This window comes from Neovison vison, chromosome 3 (assembly GCF_020171115.1).
Source record: "Neovison vison isolate M4711 chromosome 3, ASM_NN_V1, whole genome shotgun sequence".
Classification (NCBI taxonomy): Eukaryota; Metazoa; Chordata; class Mammalia; order Carnivora; family Mustelidae; genus Neogale; species Neogale vison.
The window spans coordinates 172,429,756-172,450,917 of NC_058093.1; the positions used below are offsets into that span (position 1 = coordinate 172,429,756).

At 37.7% G+C, this 21,162-nt stretch overlaps 1 protein-coding gene across 1 annotated transcript in view; it reads right to left on the reverse strand.

Moving 5' to 3' along the window:
* MIB1 (MIB E3 ubiquitin protein ligase 1) overlaps nt 1-21,162 on the reverse strand; it is a 137,085-nt gene that overhangs the window by 60,275 nt on the left and 55,648 nt on the right. Inside the window, exon 10 of the mRNA XM_044243294.1 lies at nt 18,904-19,011. Coding sequence (XP_044099229.1) covers nt 18,904-19,011 — 108 coding nt within the window. The remainder of the gene's footprint in view (nt 1-18,903; nt 19,012-21,162) is intronic.

The following is a 21,162-nucleotide window of genomic DNA, read 5'->3' on the forward strand; positions in this document are numbered from 1 at the left end:
AAAAAGCTCATTATTATGACTCTGATACTAGCACCAAGTGAGATGTTGAGGGACAATATTACAGTAAAGTTATCTGAAAGGATTTCGGCAGGGACCTCAAATTAAATCTAAAACCGATCTTGGTTCTTTCTACCCTCTTATTCCCCCCTTTCTTCTGGCTTTCATTCCAGTCTTTCCTAGCTTAGTTGGCAGAACCACAGACCATATCAAAATCCTATCTGTAAGTCATGCTTACCCACTTCATGTCCCTGCGCCACAATATATACAAGCACCAAACCCAATGGCTCTTACGCCTCAATTTATAATCAGACCTCTTTTCTTTTCTCCTATTCTACCACTAATTAATTAAGGCCTTGATTCTCAATCATCTAACTTATAGCCATAGCTTACCTGCCTCCACTTTATCTTACCCCAATCTATTCTTCACACACATACACACACACACCAGAATTCTCTCTGTAATGCAGAATTCTCTTTGTAATGCAAGGATTTGTTACTGGACTCTATTCCATCCCACTGGCTTATGTATCTGTATCTATGCCAGTACCACACTGTTTTGATTATTGCAGCTTTGTAGTAAGTCTGGAAATCAGGAAGAACGAGTCTTCCAAAATTCTGTTATTCTTTTTCAAAATGGTTTTGGCTATTTTGAAGTACCTTGAGATGACCTACTGAATTACAGGATGAATTTTTCTATTTCTGCAAAAAACATCACTGAGATTATGACAAGGTTTACACTAAATCTGTGGATCAGTTTGGGCAGTTTTGACATCATAATAATACAAATTCTTCCAATCCATGAACATGAAATATGTTTCGACTTACTTATATCTTCTTTCTTTCAGGAGTACAAGTCTTTCACCTCTTCAGTTAAATTAATTTCTAAGTACTTTTTTATTATTTTTGATGCTATTATAAATGGAGTTGTTTTCTTAATATCCTCTATTGATTGTTGATGGCTAATGTACAGAAATGAAACTAGCTTTAGTACTGGTACTTTGCTGAATATCTTAACTAGTTCTAAAAGCTTTTTGTGTGGAACTTTATGGTTTTCTACATGGATCATATAATCTGCAGAGACAATTTTACTTCTTCCCTTCCAGTGTGAATGCCTCTTATTTATCTTGCCTATATACTCTGGCTAGGACTTCCAGTACCATGTTGAATATGAATGGAAAAGTGCACATCCTTATCTTTTCCCTGATCCTAGAGGACAAGTTTTTAATTTTTCATATATGGCTTTTATTATGTCAAGGTCATTTCCTTCTATTCTTTTATTTCTTTGACTCATTCTGAGAGGTTTCATGTTTCTAGGTATCTGAAGGAATCAAGATGGTGGAGAAGTAGCAGGCTGAGATGACATCAGATAACAGGAGATCGGCTAGATAGCTTATCAAACCATACTGAACACCTACAAATCCAACAGGAGATCGAAGAGAAGAGCAACAATTCTAGAAACAGAAAATCGACCACTTTCTGAAAGGTAGGACGGGCGAAGAAATGAATCCAAAGCAACAGGAAGATAGACCGCAGGGGGAGGGGGTCAGCTCTCCGCAGGAGCAACAGAGCACAAAATCAGGACTTTTAAAAATCTGCTCCAGTGGGGCGCCTGGGTGGCTCAGTGGCGTAAGGCCTCTGCCTTAGCTCAGGTCATGATCCCAGGGTCCTGGGATCGAGCCCCGCATCGGGCTCTCTGCTCAGCGGGGAGCCTGCTTCCTCCTCTCTTTCTGCCTGCCTCTCTGCCTACTTGTGATCTTTGTCTGTGAAATAAATAAATAAAATCTAAGGGAAAAAAAAAGTCTGCTCCACTGAGGGACATCGCTCCAGAGGCTAAACCACGATGAAGCTCACACGGGGACAGCATGACCTCAGGTTCCATGAGGTCACAGAAGGATCGGAGGTGTCTGAGTGTCGCAGAGCTCACAGGTATTAGAGCGGGGAAGCCGGCTATAGAGATGGAGCTGAAGAGTGAGCTCTCAACTCAGGGTTACCTTGAACCGTAATCCATGGCACCAGCTACTGCTCTGTGAGTGAGGTCCCCACAAGATCCGGGGACCCACCCCCCCGCAACCCGAGAGCTCAGGGATCCACAGGGTTTGGAGACTCCAGGCAGAGCTGTCTGCCAGAGACAGAGATGCTTGGTCATAGACTGGGTAAGCTCAGAGCACAGCCGAAGGCTAGGGAGATGGGAGTGATTAAGCGCTTTTCTCCAAGCACAGCTGAGGCCAGGGAGACAGGAGTGATTGAGTGGTTTTCTCTGAGGGCATACTGAGAGTGGGGCCCCGAGCTCTCAGCTCCTCAGGCCAGAGATTGGGAGGCCGCCATTTTCATTCCCATCCTCTGGAACTCTACGGAATGCAAAGATCAACAAAAAATCCAGCCAAGACCAAGTTCACTTATCAAGGAGAGCAGCAGAATTCCAGAGGAGAAAGCAAAGCATGGAATTCATAGCTTTCTCCCCATGATTCTTTAGTCTTGCAAAGTTGATCAATTTTTTTAACTTTATTTTTTTTCTCTTCTGCTAATTTTTTTTTAACTTTTACCCTTTCCTCTTTTAACGTTCTTTAACTAGTTTATCTTAACAATACCTTTCATAAAAAAATAAATAAATAGGCAGCCCTTGGTCTGAAGATCCTCGGAAATCAAGAGCAGGCATTTCCCCAGTAGCCTTATCTTCAGTCTTAATTCCCACCATCATGTATAAACTAACATAAATCATGCACAAGTCTACCTGATTGAAGTTCCACAGAATAAAAGGAAATGATTTTGCGGAAATAAATAAATAAATAAAATCTTTTTTGAATCTTCATTATTATAATCATATTTTATCCTTCACTGTATCTAACTTTATTTTTTGTATATACATAGGTTTTTTTTCTTCTAAAAAATTTGGGGTACAACTTCTTCTAATAGATCAAAATACACCCTAAGTCTAGCACCAGGCTTATTCTAGTTTCCAGCCCAAGCAAATTCTCTCCACTTTCTTTTTCTTTATTCTCCCAACCAACTTATCTTATCAACTCTTTTTTTAGAAATTAAAAAAAAAATTTTTTTTTCATCTTTATAGTCATATTCCATCCCTTCATTGTATCTAACCTTATATATGTTTTTCATTCTTTAATATTTTGGGAGGTAGTTTCTTCTAAGAGACCAAACTACTACCAAAATTAAGTGGGTTACCTTGCTCTAGTCACCAGTCTAATATATATATATTTTTTTCTTTTTTATATATATATATTTTTTTTTTCCTGAACTACTTTTTACCCCTTTTCTTCCCCCCATGATTTGGGGTCTCTTCTGATTTGGTTAAAGCACATTTTCCTGGGGTCTTTGTCACCCTTTTAGTACTTTATTTGCTCCTTCATATATTCTTACCTGGACAAAATGACAAGGTGGAAAAACTCACCACAAAAAAAAGAACAAGAGGCAGTACCGAAGGTTAGGTACATAATCAATAGCGACATTGGTAATATGTCACATCTAGAGTTCAGAATGATGATTCTCAAGGTTCTAGCCAGGCTCGAAAGAAAAAGGCATAGAAGATATTGGAGAAACCCTGTCTGGAGAAATAAAAGCCTTTTCTGGAGAAATAAAAGAACTAAAATCTAACCAAGTTGAAATCAAAAAAGCTATTAATGAGGTGCAATCAAAAATGGAGGCTCTCACTGCTAGGATAAATGAGGCAGAAGAAAGAATTACTGGTATAGAAGACCAAATGACAGAGAATAAAGAAGCTGAGAAAAAAAAAAAAAGGACAACTACTGGATCACGAGGGGAGAATTCGAGAGATAAGGGATACCATAAGCTGAAACATTAGAATAATTGGGATTCCAGAAGAAGAAGAAAGAGAGAGGGGAGCAGAAGGTATATTGGAGAGAATTATTGTAGAGAATTTCCCTAATATGGCAAAGGGAACAAGTATCAAAATCCAGGAGGTACAGAGAACCCCCCCTCAAAATAAGAATAGGTCCACACCCCATCATCTAATAGTAAAATTTACATGTCTTAGCGACAAAGAGAAAATCCTGAATGCAACAGGGGACAAGAAGTCTGTAACATACAATGGTAAAAATATTAGATTGGCAGCAGACTTTTATCCACAGAGACCTGGCAGGCCAGCAAGAACTGGCATGATATATTCAGAGAACTAAACGAGGAAAACATGCAGCCAAGAATATTATATCTAGCTAGACGATCACTGAAAGCTTCCAGAGCAAACAAAAACTGAAAGAATTTGAAAACACCAAACCAGCTCTACAGGAAATATTGAAAGGGGTCCTCTAAGCAAAGAGAAACCCTAAAAGTAGTAGATTGAAAAGGAACAGAGACAATATACAGTAATAGTCACCTTACAGGCAATACAATGGCACTAAATTCGTATCTCTCAATCTCATATCTCTCAGATTACCCTGAATGTAAATGGGCTAAATGCCCCAATCAAAAGACACAGGGTATCAGAATGGATAAAAAAACAAAACCCATCAATATGCTGACTACAAGAAACTCTAAGACACCTCCAGATTTAAAGTGAGGGGGTGGAAAACAATTTACCATGCTAATGGACATCAAAAGAAAACTGGGGTGGCAATCTTTATATCAGATCAATTAGATTTTTTTTAATTTATTTTTTATTTATTTTAAGATAACAGTATTCATTATTTTTTCACCACACCCAGTGCTCCATGCAATCCGTGCCCTCTATAATACCCACTACCTGGTACCCCAACCTCCCACCTCCCGCCCCTTCAAAACCCTCAGATTGTTTTTCAGAGTCCATAGTCTCTCATGGTTCACCTCCCCTTCCAATTTCCCTCAACTCCCTTCTCCTAACTCCCCATGTCCTCCATGCTATTTGTTATGCTCCACAAATAAGTGAAACCATATGATAATTGACTCTCTCTGCTTGACTTATTTCACTCAGCATAATCTCTTCCATTCCCGACCATGTTGCTACAAAAGTTGGGTATTCGTCATTTCTGATGGAGGCAAAATACTCCATAGTGTATATGGACCACATCTTCCTTATCCATTCGTCCGTTGAAGGGCATCTTAGTTCTTTTTTTTTTTTTTCAATTTATTTATTTTCAGAAAAAAATTATTCATTATTTTTTCACCACACCCAGTGCTCCATGCAAGCCGTGCCCTCTATAATACCCACCACCTGGTACCCCAACCTCCCACCCCCCGCCACTTCAAACCCCTCAGATTGTTTTTCAGAGTCCATAGTCTCTCATGGTTCACCTTCCCTTCCAATTTACCCAAATTCCCTACTCCTCTCTAACGCCCCTTGTTCTCCATGCTATTTGTTATGCTCCACAAATAAGTGAAACCATATGATAATTGACTCTCTCTGCTTGACTTATTTCACTCAGCATAATCTCTTCCAGTTCCGTCCATGTTGCTACAAAAGTTGGGTATTCATCCTTTCTGATGGAGGCATAATACTCTTTCTATGAAGCCAGCATTACCCTGATCCCCAAACCAGGCAAGGACCCTACCAAAAAGGAGAATTTCAGACCAATATCACTGATGAATATGGATGCTAAGATTCTCAACAAGATCCTAGCCAACAGGATCCAACAGCACATTAAAAAGATTATCCACCATGATCAGGTGGGATTCATCCCTGGGCTACAAGGATGGTTCAACAATCGCAAATCAATCAATGTGATACAACAAATTAATATGAGAAGAGAGAAGAACCACATGGTCCTCTCAATTGATGCAGAAAAAGCATTTGACAAAATCCAGCATCCGTTCCTGATTAAAACGCTTCAAAGTATAGGGATAGAGGGAACATTCCTGAACCTCATCAAATCTATCTATAAAAGACCCACAGCAAATATCATCCTCAATGAGAAAAAGCTTGCAGCCTTCCCATTGAGATCAGGAACAAGACAAGGATGCCCACTTTCACCACTCTTGTTCAACACAGTATTAGAAGTCCTAGCAACAGCAATCAGACAACAGAGAGAAATAAAAGGTATCCAAATTGGTAATGAAGAAGTCAAACTCTCTCTTCGCAGATGACATGATTCTTTATATGGAAAACCCAAAAGACTCCACCCCCAAACTACTAGAACTCATACAGCAATTCAGCAACGTGGCAGGATACAAAGTCAATGTGCAGAAATCAGTGGCTTTCTTATACACTAACAATGAAAATACAGAAAGGGAAATTAGAGAATCGATTCCATTTACTATAGCACCAAGAACCATAAGATACCTGGGAATAAACCTAACTAAAGAGGTAAAGGATCTGTACTTGAGGAACTACAGAACACTCATGAATTGAAGAAGACACAAATAGATGGAAGACCATTCCATGCTCTTGGATCGGAAGAATAAACATTGTTAAAATGTCTATACTGCCTAGAGCAATCTATACTTTTAATGCCATTCCAATCAAAATTCCACCGGCATTCTTCAAAGAGCTGGAGCAAATAATCCTAAAATTTGTATGGAATCAGAAGAGACCCCGAATCGCTAAGGAAATGTTGAAAAACAAAAATAAAGCTGGCGGCATCACCTTACCTGATTTCAAGCTTTATTACAAAGCTGTGATCACCAAGACAGCATGGTACTGGCATAAAAACAGACACATAGACCAGTGGAACAGAGTAGAGAGCCCAGATATGGACCCTCAACTCTATGGTCAATTAATCTTTGACAAAACAGGAAAAAATACACAGTGGAAAAAAGACAGTCTCTTCAATAAATGGTGCTGGGAAAACTGGACAGCTATATGTAGAAGAATGAATCTCGACCATTCTCTTACACCGTACACAAAGATAAACTCAAAATGGATAAAAGACCTCAACGTGAGACAGGAATCCATCAGAATCTTAGAGGAGAACATAGGCAGTAATCTCTTTGATATCAGCCACAGCAACTTCTTTCAAGATACGTCTCCAAAGGCAAAGGAAACAGTCAAAAAAACAAAGAGGCAACCCACGGAATGGGAGAAGATATTTGCAAATGACAGTACAGACAAAAGGTTGATATCCAGGATCTATAATGAACTCCTCAAACTCAACCCACACGAAACAGACAAACACATCAAAAAATGGGCAGAAGATATGAACAGACACTTCTCCAATCAAGACATACAAATGGCTATCAGACACATGAAAAAATGCTCATCATCATTAGCCCTCAGGGAGATTCAAATTAAAACCACATTGAGATATCACCTTACACCAGTTAGAATGGCCAAAATTAACAAAACAGGAAACAACATGTGTTGGAGAGGATGTGGAGAAAGGGGAACCCTCTTACACTGTTGGTGGGAATGCAAGTTGGTGCAGCCTCTTTGGAGAACAGTGTGGAGATTCCTCAAGAAATTAAAAATAGAGCTTCCCTATGACCCTACAACTGCACTCCTGGGTATTTACCCCAAAGACACAGATGTTGTGAAAAGAAGGGCCATCTGTACCCCAATGTTTATAGCAGCAATGGCCACAGTCGCCAAACTATGGAAAGAACCAAGATGCCCTTCAACAGATGAATGGATAAGGAAGATGTGGTCCATATACACTATGGAGATCAATTAGATTTTAAGCCAAAGACTATAATAAGAGATAAGGAAGGATACTATATCATACTCAAAGGATCTGTCCAACAAGAAGATCTAACAATTTTAAGTATCTATGCCTCTAACATGGGAGCAGCCAACTATATAAACCAATTAATAACAAAATCAAACACATCGACAGTAATACAGTAATAGTAGGGACTTCAACATTCCCTTCACTGAAATGGACAGATCATCCAAGCAAAAGATCAACAAGGAAATAAAGACCTTAAATGTGTTTCTAGGTATTTGTCCAGTTCATCTAGGTTATCCCATTTGCTGGCACATAACCATTTACAGTACTCTCTTAAAACCTTTCCATTTCTGTAGAATTGGTAGTAATGTCCCCATTTTCATTTCTGATTTTAGTAATTGAGTGTTTTTTAAAGATTTTACTTATTTACTTATTTGTCAGAGAGAGAGAGAGAGAGAATGAGCGAGCACAGGCAGAGTGGCAGGCAGAGGCAGAGGGAGAAGCAGGCTCCCTGCCGAGCAAGGAGCCCCATGTGCGACTTGATCCCAAGACGCTGGGATCATGACCTGAGCCGAAGGCAGCCGCTTAACCAACTGAGCCACCCAGGTGTCCCTTGAGTGTTTTTTCTTAATCAATCTAGTTAAATAAACATTTATCAGTTCTGTTGATCAAGAAACCAACATTGTGGTTTCACTATTTCTCTCTTGCTTTTCTATTATTTTATTTATCTCTGCTCAAATATTTATTATTTCATTCCTTCTGCTATCTCTGAATTTAATTTTTTCTTCTAGTTCCTTAAGCTGTAAAATTAGGTTGCTGATTTGGAATCACTTTTTAAATATAAGCATTTATAGCTATAAATTTCCCCCTTAGCACTGCTTTCACTACATCTCACAGGTTTTAGTATGTTCGGCTTTTGTTTTCATTCACGTCTCAGTACTGTCATATTTCCCTTGCAATTTCTTTAATCCATTCATTGCTTAAAAGTATGTTATTTGGGGCGCCTGGGTGGCTCAGTGGGTTAAGCCGCTGCCTTCGGCTCAGGTCATGATCTCAGGGTCCTGGGATCGAGTCCCGCATCGGGCTCTCTGCTCGGCAGGGAGCCTGCTTCCTCCTCTCTCTCTCTGCCTGCCTCTCTGCCTACTTGTAATCTCTCTCTGTCAAATAAATAAATAAAATCTTTAAAAAAAAAAAAAAAGTATGTTATTTAATTTCCACAAATGTGTGAATTTTCCAGTCTTTCTTCCATTATTTATTTCTAACTTCATCAAAATGTGGTCAAAGAAAATATTTTGTAAGACATCTACCTTTTTAAATATACTGAGACTTAATTTGTGACTTAACATATAGTCTACCACAAAGAACACACCAGGTGCACTTGAGAATAATGTACATGCTATTGTTAAGTAGAGGGTTCTATACATGTCTATTAGCTCCAGCTGGCTTTACTGTATTGTTCATTCCTCATATGTCTTATCTTCTGCATGGCTGTTCTATACATTATTGAAAATAGGATACTGAAGTCTCAAACCAGTAGTGTAAAAATGTCTTTTTCCTTTCCCTTTTGTTAATTTTGTTCGTATATTTGTATGGTCTGTTATTAAGCATATAAATATTTAGAAATTTTATATCTTCTTGTTGTATTGTACTTTTTATTAATATACAATGTCCTTCATGATTTAGAACCTATTTTACCTAAAATTAATATAGCTATCCCTGCCCTTTTTTGATTACTATATGCATCAGTATCTTTTCTTATTCTTTCACTTTAAACCTATTTCTATCTATGCATCTTAAAGGGAGTGTCCTATACAAAGAACATATCAAATAATTTTTAATCTACTCTGCCAGTCTTTTATAGTTTAATCCACTATATTTAAAGTAATTATTGATAAGGAATAACTTCTGTCACTTTGCTATAATTTTTCTAGATGCCACATAGCTTTTGCTGCCTCATTTCCTACATTACTATCTCTTTTATATTTAGTTGATATTTTGAAGTAAAAAACATTTTACTTAACTTCAATAACATATAAAAACTCATTTACAAGCTTTGTGCAGTGGCAGTATCATAAACAACAAGGTTTATCTGAGACACAATTACTGCTAATTGAAAACTCATTTATAGGGGCGCCTGGGTGGCTCAGTCAGTTAAGTGTCTGCCTTCAGCTCAGGTCATGATCCCAGTGTTATGGGTTCTAGCCCTATATTGGGCTCCCTGCTCAGTGGGAAGTCTGCTTCTCACCCTTCCTTTCCTTCTGCCCCTCTCCCCCTGCTCGTGTTTTCTATCTCAAATAAATAAAATCTTAAAAACCAAAAACAAATAACAACTGATTTACCGCTCTATCCACAACCCTTTGTTATCGTTATCACAAAATTACAACTTTGTACATTGTGTAATCAAAACCATAAACTAATAATTTTTTAAAATCCCTAAGTTTCTTAAATTACATAGAAAACAAAATGTGGACTTACAAATCAAAGTTACAATAATGCTAGATTTTAGACTAATAATTTTTTTAATGTGTTAGTTTCTTAAATCATCTGGGAAACAAAAAGAATTACAAACATTATTAAAATAATGTTATCTTCTGTAACTGCTTATATATTATACTTTTATTGAGATATTACTTTGTCATACGGCTTCAGGTTACTATCTAATATTCTTTCATTTCAATCTGCAGAACTCCCTTCAGGATTTCTTGCAAGACAGGTGTGCCAGTAACAAATTCCCTGAGTTTCGGGGAATGTCTCTCTGTCACTTTCAAAGGAGAGTTTTGCTAGATACAGGATTCTTGGTTAGCAGGGTTTTTTTTCTTTTTAGCACCTTAAAAACATCAGTCCACCACTGTCTTCTGGCTTCTGAAGTTTCTGATGAGAAATATGATGAAAATCTTACAAGGATCCCTTTTCTTTTTTTTTTTAAGATTTATTTTATTTTATTTATTTGTCATAGAGAGAGAAGCGAGAGCAAGCATAGGCAGACAGAGTGGCAGGCAGAGGCAGAGGGAGAAGCAGGCTCCCCGCCAAGCAAGGAGCCTGATGTGGGACTCAATCCCAGGACACTGGGATCATGACCTGAGCCGAAGGCAGCCGCTAACCAACTGAGCCACCCAGGTGTCCCATGGATCCCTTTTCAAGTGACAAGTCATCCCTCTTATTTCTTTCAAGATTCTCTGGCCTTGGCTCTTTAAAGTTTGATTACAATGTGTCTCGGTATGGGTCTCACTCAATTCATCCTACTTGGAATTCACTGTGCTTCTTGGATGTTTATAGTCATATCTTCCATCAAATGGGAAATTTTTGGTCATAGTTTCTTTGAATAATCTCGCTGCCCTTTCCCCTCTCTTCCCTCCAATCCTCACCCAATCCCTTCTCCTTCTCAAACGCCCACAATGCATACAATGATCCACCTGATACTGTTCTACACATCCCTAAGGCTCTGTTCATTTTTTCTCCAATCTCTTTTCCTTCTATTCCTCAGACTCCGTAATTTTGATTGCCTTAACTTCCAGTTCACTAGTTCTCTCTTCTGTCTAGTTAAATCTGCCTTTGACTTCCTCCACGAATTTTTCATTTCAGGTTCTTATACTTTTCAACTTTGGAATCTTTTCTTGGTCTCTTTTTAGGTTATCTATGTCTTCACTGATACTTCCATTTTGTCCATACATCATTTCTTAGTTTTCTTCTCATCTTCAATTAGCTCTTAGAGCATTTTAAGATAATTGTTTTAGAGTTATTTGTCTATTAAGTCTACATCTGGATTTTTTCAACAGCAGTTTCTGCTGGCTTATTTTGCTTCCTTTAAATGGACCATACTTTCCTGCTTCCTTGTATGCCTTGTGATTTTTTTTTTGCTGAAAGCTGGACATTTTATTCTAATAACCAGTAACTCTCACAATCAGATTCTCCCTCTTTTGCAGGGTTTTCTGTTTTCTGCTTTTGTTTTGTTTTTGATTGCTTTAGACTGTCTTTGTGGTTAGAGCCTGAAGTATAAACTTATGGTCTTTCCTGAGCCTGTACCTTTCTTTGGACATGTGCAGTGACTTCCTAATTTCTCATATATATAATTGCTCTTGAATGTCCTAGACTTTAATGCCAAGGTCACAAAAGGAGAAAAAGAAGAAAAAATAGTGTGGGAAGAGCAGGAAAGATACCATTCCTCAGAACTTCTGGAAGTTACTTCAGCCATGGCAAAATGGCATACAACAATGGGAGAATGCAACAATGGCTGTCCAGCTCTGTGTCTGCACATCCATGGTTAGAGGCAGCAATCAGTGCACAGATCCTGGTATTTGTAGCAAGGGCTCCTTGTTGCCCATCCTGTTCCGTGCAGGGTGATCTAAGAACATGAACATGGCTGCCTGCCCCTGGGGGGGAAGGTGAGGTATAGGTAGTACCTGCTGAACTAAGAGTTAAAACTGACAAAAATCGGGACGCCTGGGTGGCTCAGTTGGTTGGACGACTGCCTTCGGCTCAGGGCGTGATCCTGGAGTCCCGGGATCGAGTCCCGCATCAGGCTCCCAGCTCCATGGGGAGTCTGCTTCGCTCTCTGACCTTCTCCTCGCTCGTGCTCTCTCTCACTGTCTCTCTCTCTCAAATAAATAAATAAAATCTAAAAAAAAAAAAAAAAACTGACAAAAATCAACCACAATTAACTTGTAAGTCCTTCCTCTGGACATAACAAGACTTCAGTGACTCCAGAGTTCTAAAATAGTTACATCAGAAGGAATTCTGCCAGGGCACCTGGGTGGCTCAGTGGGTTAAAGCCTCTGCCTTCGGCTCAGGTCATGATCTCAGGGTCCTGGGATCAAGTCCCACATTGGGCTCTCTGCTCAGCAGGGAGCCTGCTTCTCTCCCTCTCTTCCTCTCTCTGTCTCTCTGTCTCTCTCTCTCTCTCTCTCTCGTCTGCCTCTCTGCCTACTTGTGATCTCTGTCAAATTAAAAAAAAAAAAATCTTTAAAAAAAAAAAAAAAAGAATGAATTCTGCCAGTGCAGTTGTTATCTAGGTGGGGAGATGAATTTCTACTATATCATACACCACTATATTCCCAGAACCTTCTCAGTAAGCACTGTGATTTTTAACATCAGTGGAATTAAACATTTCCTGAACATGCTGACACATTCAGTAAATTAGTTCAACTATTTTATTATCCCTAAATATAGTCAGTAATACTGTACATTTCATCTTCTTTTCCCTAAAACTCATTTAGTTCATCAAGATGCTGGTATTCTGATCATACTAAAACTTTGATACAATTGTTTGAAAGTAGTGTATTCTGCTTCATTCATTCATTGAATATTTATTGGGTGTCTACTACAAGCTCAGTATTGTTCTGGACACTAAGGATACAGCAATGAGCAAAATAAAGTTCCTACCCTCATAGACTTTAAGTTCTAGTAGGGGAGACAGAACATTATAAACAAAATAAGTAAATAAAATGTAAATGTTAGGTAGTAAAAAGGCCAAAGAAAAAATATCACAGGTAAGAAGGATGAGGTAGGACAGCCAAAGGATGGCCTCCAGGGTGGGTTTCATTAAGTAGCTGAAGGGAGCAAGAGAGAAAGCCAGCCATGAATCAATAGCTGAAGGGAGTAAGAGAGAAAGCCACTAGAATATCTGGGAAAAGAAGTGTGAGGACCAAAGTGGTAGCAGCAGGAAGGGTAAAAATAGTTCAAATTCTGGATATATTCTAAGAGACAATAGGATTTAATGATGGACCAAATGAGGAACGTGAAAAAACAAAAGACAAATCAGTGATGATCTGGTAAAACTCAACTCAGCAACTGAAAAAATTGGCAGATAAGGGAAGACAAAAACTCTGGTGTTGTCTCCTTTTCTTTTTTTTTTTTTTTTTAAGATTTTTAAAATTTATTTATCAGAGGAGGGGGGAGAGAGCGAGCAAAGGCAGACAGAATGGCAGGGAGAGGCAGAGGGAGAAGCAGGCTCCCTGCTGAGCAAGGAGCCCCGATGTGGGACTCCATCCCAGGACGCTGGGATCATGACCTGAGCTGAAGGCAGCTGCTTAACCAACCGAGCCAACCAGGCGTCCCTGGTGTTGTCTCCTTTTAAAGCTTGACCTTTTCTGCTGGGACAATCTCAGATTTTAGTCTGCCTTCCTATAAAAGACAACTTAAAGACTGTTTAATGGGTCTTGCAAATCTAATCTTTTGTTGACGCTCCACATTCTTAATAGTGCCAGTTTTGGGGGTGGAGGGTGGCCACAGGGAGGTGGGATTAATTCAGAAACTGAATTAACATGAGTCCTCAGGAACTATGTACACCAATTCCTAGAGCCATTTTGGAGGTTACTAAGAGAAGAATTTCCTTAAGTTAACCAGTCTTGAAGCCCACTTGCCATTTCCTTCTCAGTTTTACATTTATATAGAATTTCTACAGATTTGTTTTCATTACTATGTAAGAATCAGACAGAATTAGTATCTGTTTCTTAAGAAACCATATTCTCGGGGCACCTGGGTGGCTCAGTCTGTTAATCCCCTGCCTTCGGCTCAGGTCATGATCCCAGGGCCCTGGGATCGAGCCCCGAAACGGGCTCTCTGCTCGCTAGGGAGCCTGCTTCCTCCTCTCTCTCTCTCTGTCTGCCTCTCTGCCTACTTGTGATCTCTGTCTCTCAAATAAGTAAATAAAATCTTAAAAAAAAAAAAAGAAAAAAAAGAAACCATATTCTCTGCCTTCTGCCAGTTGGAAATAAACAATCAAAGGCAATAACACCACCACAGATTCCCTTGTTGCCGTTGTATACTATAGATAGTATTTTATTGCCCTTACTCCACACCCCAACCCTTTAAGTTCTTATCATATATAAGGAAACTGAAGTTTATACCAATTAAACATTTTGCCCAGTATCACTTTAGAGAGCAACAATACCATTAAAATGTGGGTTTTCTGAGAAAACTCTGTCTTGTTCTCTACTTAGTCCTCTCCTTCAGAACAGCTTTCATCAACCTTAAATGATAAAACCACTCCCAAGTTTCCAGACAACTGCTGTATATATGTGTACTGTATTTGAAAATTAATGTAAATGACATACTTTTTTAAACTGGTCTTTCATTCAATCAACCACACCTATCTTCTTATAATTCATCAGTAGGGAAAAAAAAATACTAAGTCCCTAAGGGATCCAAAATTAGCTCACTTATAAAAACATACCTAAGATCGCACAGTTCTTGGTGCCTTTACCTATACATTAAGGAGGAAACAGAATGTAATTCTACTGTACTGAGTAGGTCATAGATGGAGAAAACTTTCCAAAATAGCTGAGTTTTCCCTAAGAAGAAGAAATAGGAAAAAAATGTAATCTGATATCACATATTAGAAAGGTATAATATATACCAAATAATTTAGTTTAATAACAGCTGAAATCAACTGACAAAAGAACTGCAAGAGTCATCTATAGTAGAGACCAGTAAACTTTTCTGTGAGGGACCAGGAAGTAAATATTTCAGGTTTCCAAGCCACCCAGTCTCCTGTCTGAACTATTCAGCTCTGCAGTTGTAACATGAAAGTGGCCATACACAATAAATAAATGAATGGATATGCTATATTCCAATAAGATTTAGTACTATAAATGGAGGGCTGGATTTGGCCTGCAGGCTAGAGTTTGCAACCCCTAATCTATACTATCTTGAGCTCACCTCCTAATGCAGATGGAGAAAATGAAACGCTACAGAATGATAACTAGAGAACAAAATATATTATTATTTTACTCTTCAGCTAACCTCAAAACTTTTAATACAATTAAATTTTTTTAAATCACTTTTAATTATTATTGTTTTATGTCTGGTAAAGATATAATGAAGTTTAAAAAAAAGAGAACTTCTCTTTTGAGATACATACCAAAATATTTACAGATGAAATAATGTATCTGATCTGCTTCAGTAGAAAGGGAGGATGGTACAGGTTAAGTCAAAATTGGCCATGAAAAATAACTGAAGTGGGGTGATGGGAAAACAGGATTCATTCTACTATTCTACTTTTATAAATATTTGAAATTTTCAATAATAAAAAAATTAATAATGACAAATTACTTTTAAAAAAAGGCTAGCAAATGATGAATCACAAGTTTAAGTGCATTTGTAAAGTTAACTGTTTTCTCTGTCTTTTAAACTAGGGTTTCTCAACTTTGCAATATTTATATTTGGGGCCAGATAGTTGTTTGTTGTGGGAGCTGTACTGTGCACTATAGGATGTTTAGTAGCATTCCTCATTTCTACCACTAAGATGCCAGTAGTACTCCCACCACCACACCCCCACCACCAGTTTTAACGATTAAAACTGTTCCCAGACATTTCCAAATGTCCCCCATGGAACAAAAATGCCCCCAGTTGAGAACCATTGTTCTAAAAAACTACACTACTGTTTCTAATAAATTCTTAAATTCTAGAAAAATGATACTTTGATGACTTTTTTGTTTTAGTCTTAGGCTAGAAATTATATTTATATTTTAACCCAATTTTTAAATGTAGTTTTTTCTTTGCCAATTGGGAATCTGTGTTATTAATTTAACCTGAGGTATAAGTATCCCTTTCTCCCACTATTTCTATAAATTATATCTGCCTACAATGGTTTTTATTTTTTTTAATTTTTTATTTAAATTCAATTTAGTTAGCATATAGTGTATTATTAGTTTCAAGGGCACTGATGTTATAGGCAACTTACCAGTTGCCTAAAACACCCAGTGCTCTTTATATCAAGTCTCCTCCTTATTGCCCATTACCCAATATCCCATCCCTCACCTACCTCTCTTTGCCTACAAGGGTTTTTAAAACAGAAATCCAGAGAATGGAAATCCAAATGAGGTGTATGGTTGAAGTCCAGATATATCTCACTGATCTAGTAATAGAGCTAATTTTAAAACTTTCTCAAAGAAACTATTTACAAACACTTAGCTTACTGTGCCACACTCCAACTCCAATCTTACCGGGTTTATAGAATCAGCTACCCATGTTTTGTATTTGAATTTAGTTAAGAAACAGTGCCAATTTTGTTCCCACCCCCATAGCTGCACTGCCATTGTGCACAATCCCTCATGTGAATAAGAAGTCTTTAGAAACACAAATGGTTAGATAGTCCCATGTTGTCTGCTTTATTAATTTAAATTCTGAATCAAAAAGCACACTTTATAAAAAATAAGGCAAAATATTTTACTTATGGCCTCTTGTCTTATTAATCAGAAGGGCTTTGGTATGTTAGTAGTTCTTGCTATTTTAGTTGCTGGATTCATTAAATAAAAAATGGATATTTGGGGCACCTGGTGGCTTAGTTGGTTAAGCATCTGCCTTCTGCCCAGGTAATGATCTCAGGATTTGGGACTGAGCCTCAAATCAGGCTTCCTGCTCAGCAGGGAGCCTGCTTTTCCCTCTCTCTTTGCCCCTCCCTGCTTGTGCTCTCTCTCTCTCAAATAAATAAAATCATTTTTTAAAAAAATGAAGTATTCAACTCGGGAAATTTCATTCCATTTCCCCAAGCTAGATGGAAACAGTAACACAATAAGTAAGTGTCTTCCATCTACAAAATACTAAATTTAAATTAAGTTTTTCATTACTGAAAGAAATCCTGTAACATATACTGGGTTCCTAAATTCATAACCAAGAAAGATGTGAATTAAAAATTACTACTGTGCAGGGGCGCCTGGGTGGCTCAGTGGGTTAAGCCTCTGCCTTCAGCTAGGGTCATGATCCCAAGGTCCTGGGATCGAGCCCCACATCAGGCTCTCTGCTCTGCGGGGAGCCTGCTTCCTCCTTTGTCTCTGCCTGCCTCTCTGCCTACTTGTGATCTCTGTCTGTCAAATAAATAAATAAAATCTTAAAAAAAAAAATTACTACTGTGAAAACAAAATCAAATCATATAATCTCATTCATAGAGATATCACAGTAACGAAACTTATAGACATCTACCTGCTACTTTATTTTATTTATTTTTTTTTTAAAGATTTTTTATTTATTTATTTGAGAGAGAGAGACAGTGAGAGAGAGCATGAGCGAGGAGAAGGTCAGAGAGCGAAGCAGACTCCCCATGGAGCTGGGAGCCTGATGTGGGACTCGATCCCGGGACTCCAGGATCACGCCCTGAGCCGAAGGCAGTCGTCCAACCAACTGAGCCACCCAGGCGTCCCTACCTACTACTTTAAAATTCAAGCTTTTTTAGACAAAAAAGAAAATTCCAACACCAGAAATGACTTATTCACAACTACAATACCACTGATTCTTTAGTATCTGTCCAACCAATCAAAACACACTCAATCTGAGAAAAAAGCAAAAATAATGTAAGACTTCTCTTTTCAAATATGTGTCTTTAAAATTTTTTAATTAATAAAAACAGGCTGGCCCACTAAGTTAGTCCTCAGAAATTCAAGTCATTTAGCTTCCTCAGATGGGAGTATCATTTGGACAAAATTACATCTTTCTGCCTAGTCTAAATTTACTAGGATTTGACTTATTCCTAAATAACCTTCCACCATACTGTAACATGTGATTTTAATGTATTTTCTCAATAATGAAGTTATAGTATACTGTCACAAGGGACAACATCCTTCACAACACACATAGAGATTATCAACTGAATCTCCAATGACAGTAAAAAATATTCATTTCCCTTTTAAAAGACTATACTCTCAATTAAATTAAGCATATATGCACATATCTAGTGATAAACATGCTCTGTAAAGTTTTCAAAGATCCACATTATAGTCAAGATAGTAAGACTAGGGACGCCTGGGTGGCTCAGTTGGTTAAGCAGCTGCCTTCAGCTCAGGTCATGATCCCAGTGTCCTGGGATAGAGTCCCGCATTGGGCTCCTTGCTCACCAGGGAGCCTGCTTCTCCCTCTGCCTCTGCCTGCCATTCTGTCTGCCTGTGCTCACTCTCTCCCCCTCTCTCTCTCTGATAAATAAAATCTTAAAAAAAAAAAAAAAAAGAAATAGTAAGACTAAACAAATTCTAATTTACTGATTCCCTTATGAGATTAAAATAAAGCCCTCTGAGTGTCACTGATCAGTAAAAAATCTTAACCTACATGATCTATATAGTCTCTTTCCCTCAACTTCTTTAGTATGATTCTTGGATGAACTCATCTGGGCTTCTTGTAGCATGGTGGTCCTACTATAGTAAAGGAAAACTCAACTCCTATCTTCACTTAGGGTTATATCTACAAAATTGAGAGATCAAAGAGAAACAAGAAATGCTTCAAATTATCTCTTGTCAAATTTTTCTTTCCAACCAGAAGAGACTTAGGTGATTATTAAATTTTAGGAAAGAAAGCAATTCATTTTATAATATAGAAGTACCATTTATAGAACATTTTTTACTTAAGTATTTTTCAAGCTTAGTTTAATTACCTCTGCTTCTACATCCACATTTTGCTTCAAAAGTAACTTCAAAATGTCAACATGTCCATTCTGACTAGCAGCTTGCATCGCTGTGTGACCAGCACATTGTCCATTTACCTAAATAAAAGAGAAAAAAAAAAGGATGAAGGATTGTCACAAGTCACAAAAGAGCCAATATATAGAATAGGTTTAAAAAAATGGAAAAAAAATTAAAAAAATAAATCTAGCACACTGTATGATTCCTTGAAAGTAATTTAGGATGGTGTTCCATATATCCTAGTACAGATCACCAGAAACTTTCCTGTAATTTAAAGAAGGGAGCAGACTTTTTTTTTTAAAGAGGAAAGTTCCATTGTTCAAAGAGCTATCAAAGCACTCTTTTAGCCAATCTGCAAAGTTGAAAAAGAAAGGAAGTGAGAGAGTAAAGTAAGTTATATTTTGTAAATTTAATTCTATTTGAATTATTAAAGTTCAGAGTCTCTGCTTCAATGGAAAAAAAAAAGAGCAATGAAGTGAATGGAAAACTTTTAGAAAAGATACTGTCCACTATATAAATAAATACAATTCAACAAATATACTGAATACGAACTGTAAGCCACCTATCATGAGGAACACATGAATGAATTAGTAGGGTAGCTATACACAACTATGACATAGAGCAGTAATTTTCAATGTTTTCTTCATTTCGCTGATGCCGTATAAATAATTGGGTTTTTTTTAATAGTTTTTTTTTTTTTTAAAGCATTTATATCCCTGGATTCCCTCACTCCACTCAGCTAAGTTAGTGGTCCACCTTAACCGTTAGCAGAATTTATTCTTTAAAAAAAAAAATTTATTCTCTGGAAAGACTAAAGTGTCCCCAGCCTACAGAAACCAAGCACTGTTATCAGTGGGGCAAAGTACTAAAATCAGAAGTTTCATATAAATATTTAAATGATGAATGCTGATAATCCAAGCCCTCTTCCCTTCCTCACTATTCATGAGCTTGCAGCCAGGTTTATACCCTCTATGCAGAAGAACTAAGAGACCACTCTAGGGAGTCAGACCAGCCCAAGAGAAAAGACCTAATGGCTAATGCCAGGAGTAACCCAAGGAAAAAAATGAATCTAGACTCAAACCATAAACCTTCATAAAAATTAACTCAGAATGAATCATAGACTTAAATGTAAGACACAAAACTCTGAGTCCTACAAGATCATAGATGATGTCTTTGGTGTTATATCTAAAAAGTCATCACCAGGGACGCCTGGGTGGCTCAGTTGGTTAAGCAGCTGCCTTTGGTTCAGGTCATGATCCGGGAGTCCTGGGATCGAGTCCCATGTCGGGCTCCTTGCTTGGCAGGGAGCCTGCTTCTCCCTCTGCCTCTGCCTGCCATTCTGTCTGCCTGTGCTCACTCTCTCTCCCTCTCTCTTTGACAAAAAAAATTAATTAATTAATAAAAAAAAAATAAAAAGTCATCACCATACTCAAAGTCACCTACATTTTCTCCTATGTTATCATCTCTCAGAAGATGAAATGAACACATACCTGATGTGCCTGAATGTCTTGGGAGATTAGACAGTTAGAAGCTTGCAGAAGAATTAGTTATAACAATATAGATTACAAACAAATGAAAAAAACGTTAAACTATGTCTGAAGTTAAGAGGGACTGATTGGGAAAAACTGTAAGTGAACTTCCTAGAATAAACAGGGGTGTGAGTTACATGTATGCATTAGTCAAAACTGATGCATGTATTTCATTATATATAAATTACACCTCATTTTTTTTGATAAAACAATTATGAGCAACAAGGAAAGTAAATGGTTATATAGGAAAATATAATCTAGCATCGTCTACAGCTCAGATATGAATGTCATTTAAATAATACCACGCGCAATTAATTTTAATTTTAAAGTCACCATACAACCTAACCACATTAAGAAACTGAGAAGAGTGTGTGAAGGGAATGAGCTGGAGGTGAAAAAAAAAAGCTGAATCCTCGTTTTCACAGTGAAGTATCAAAAGATAACTCCTAAAACATAAAAATCAAGAAAAAACAATAGAAGTATGTTATTAGAAGATGTGGAGGTAAATATATGAAGAAAATCAACTGAACAAGGGGAAAATAGTTGTCTCTGAAGAATGGGTAAGTAGAATTGAGAAGGAAATGTTTTTCCTAACAAACCTTGTAGAACTATTTTCTCCCTTTAAATGGTTAGAATGGGAAGGCTCCATAGCTCAGGGGTTAGAGCACTGGTCTTGTAAATCTTTGGAATGTATATTGTTTA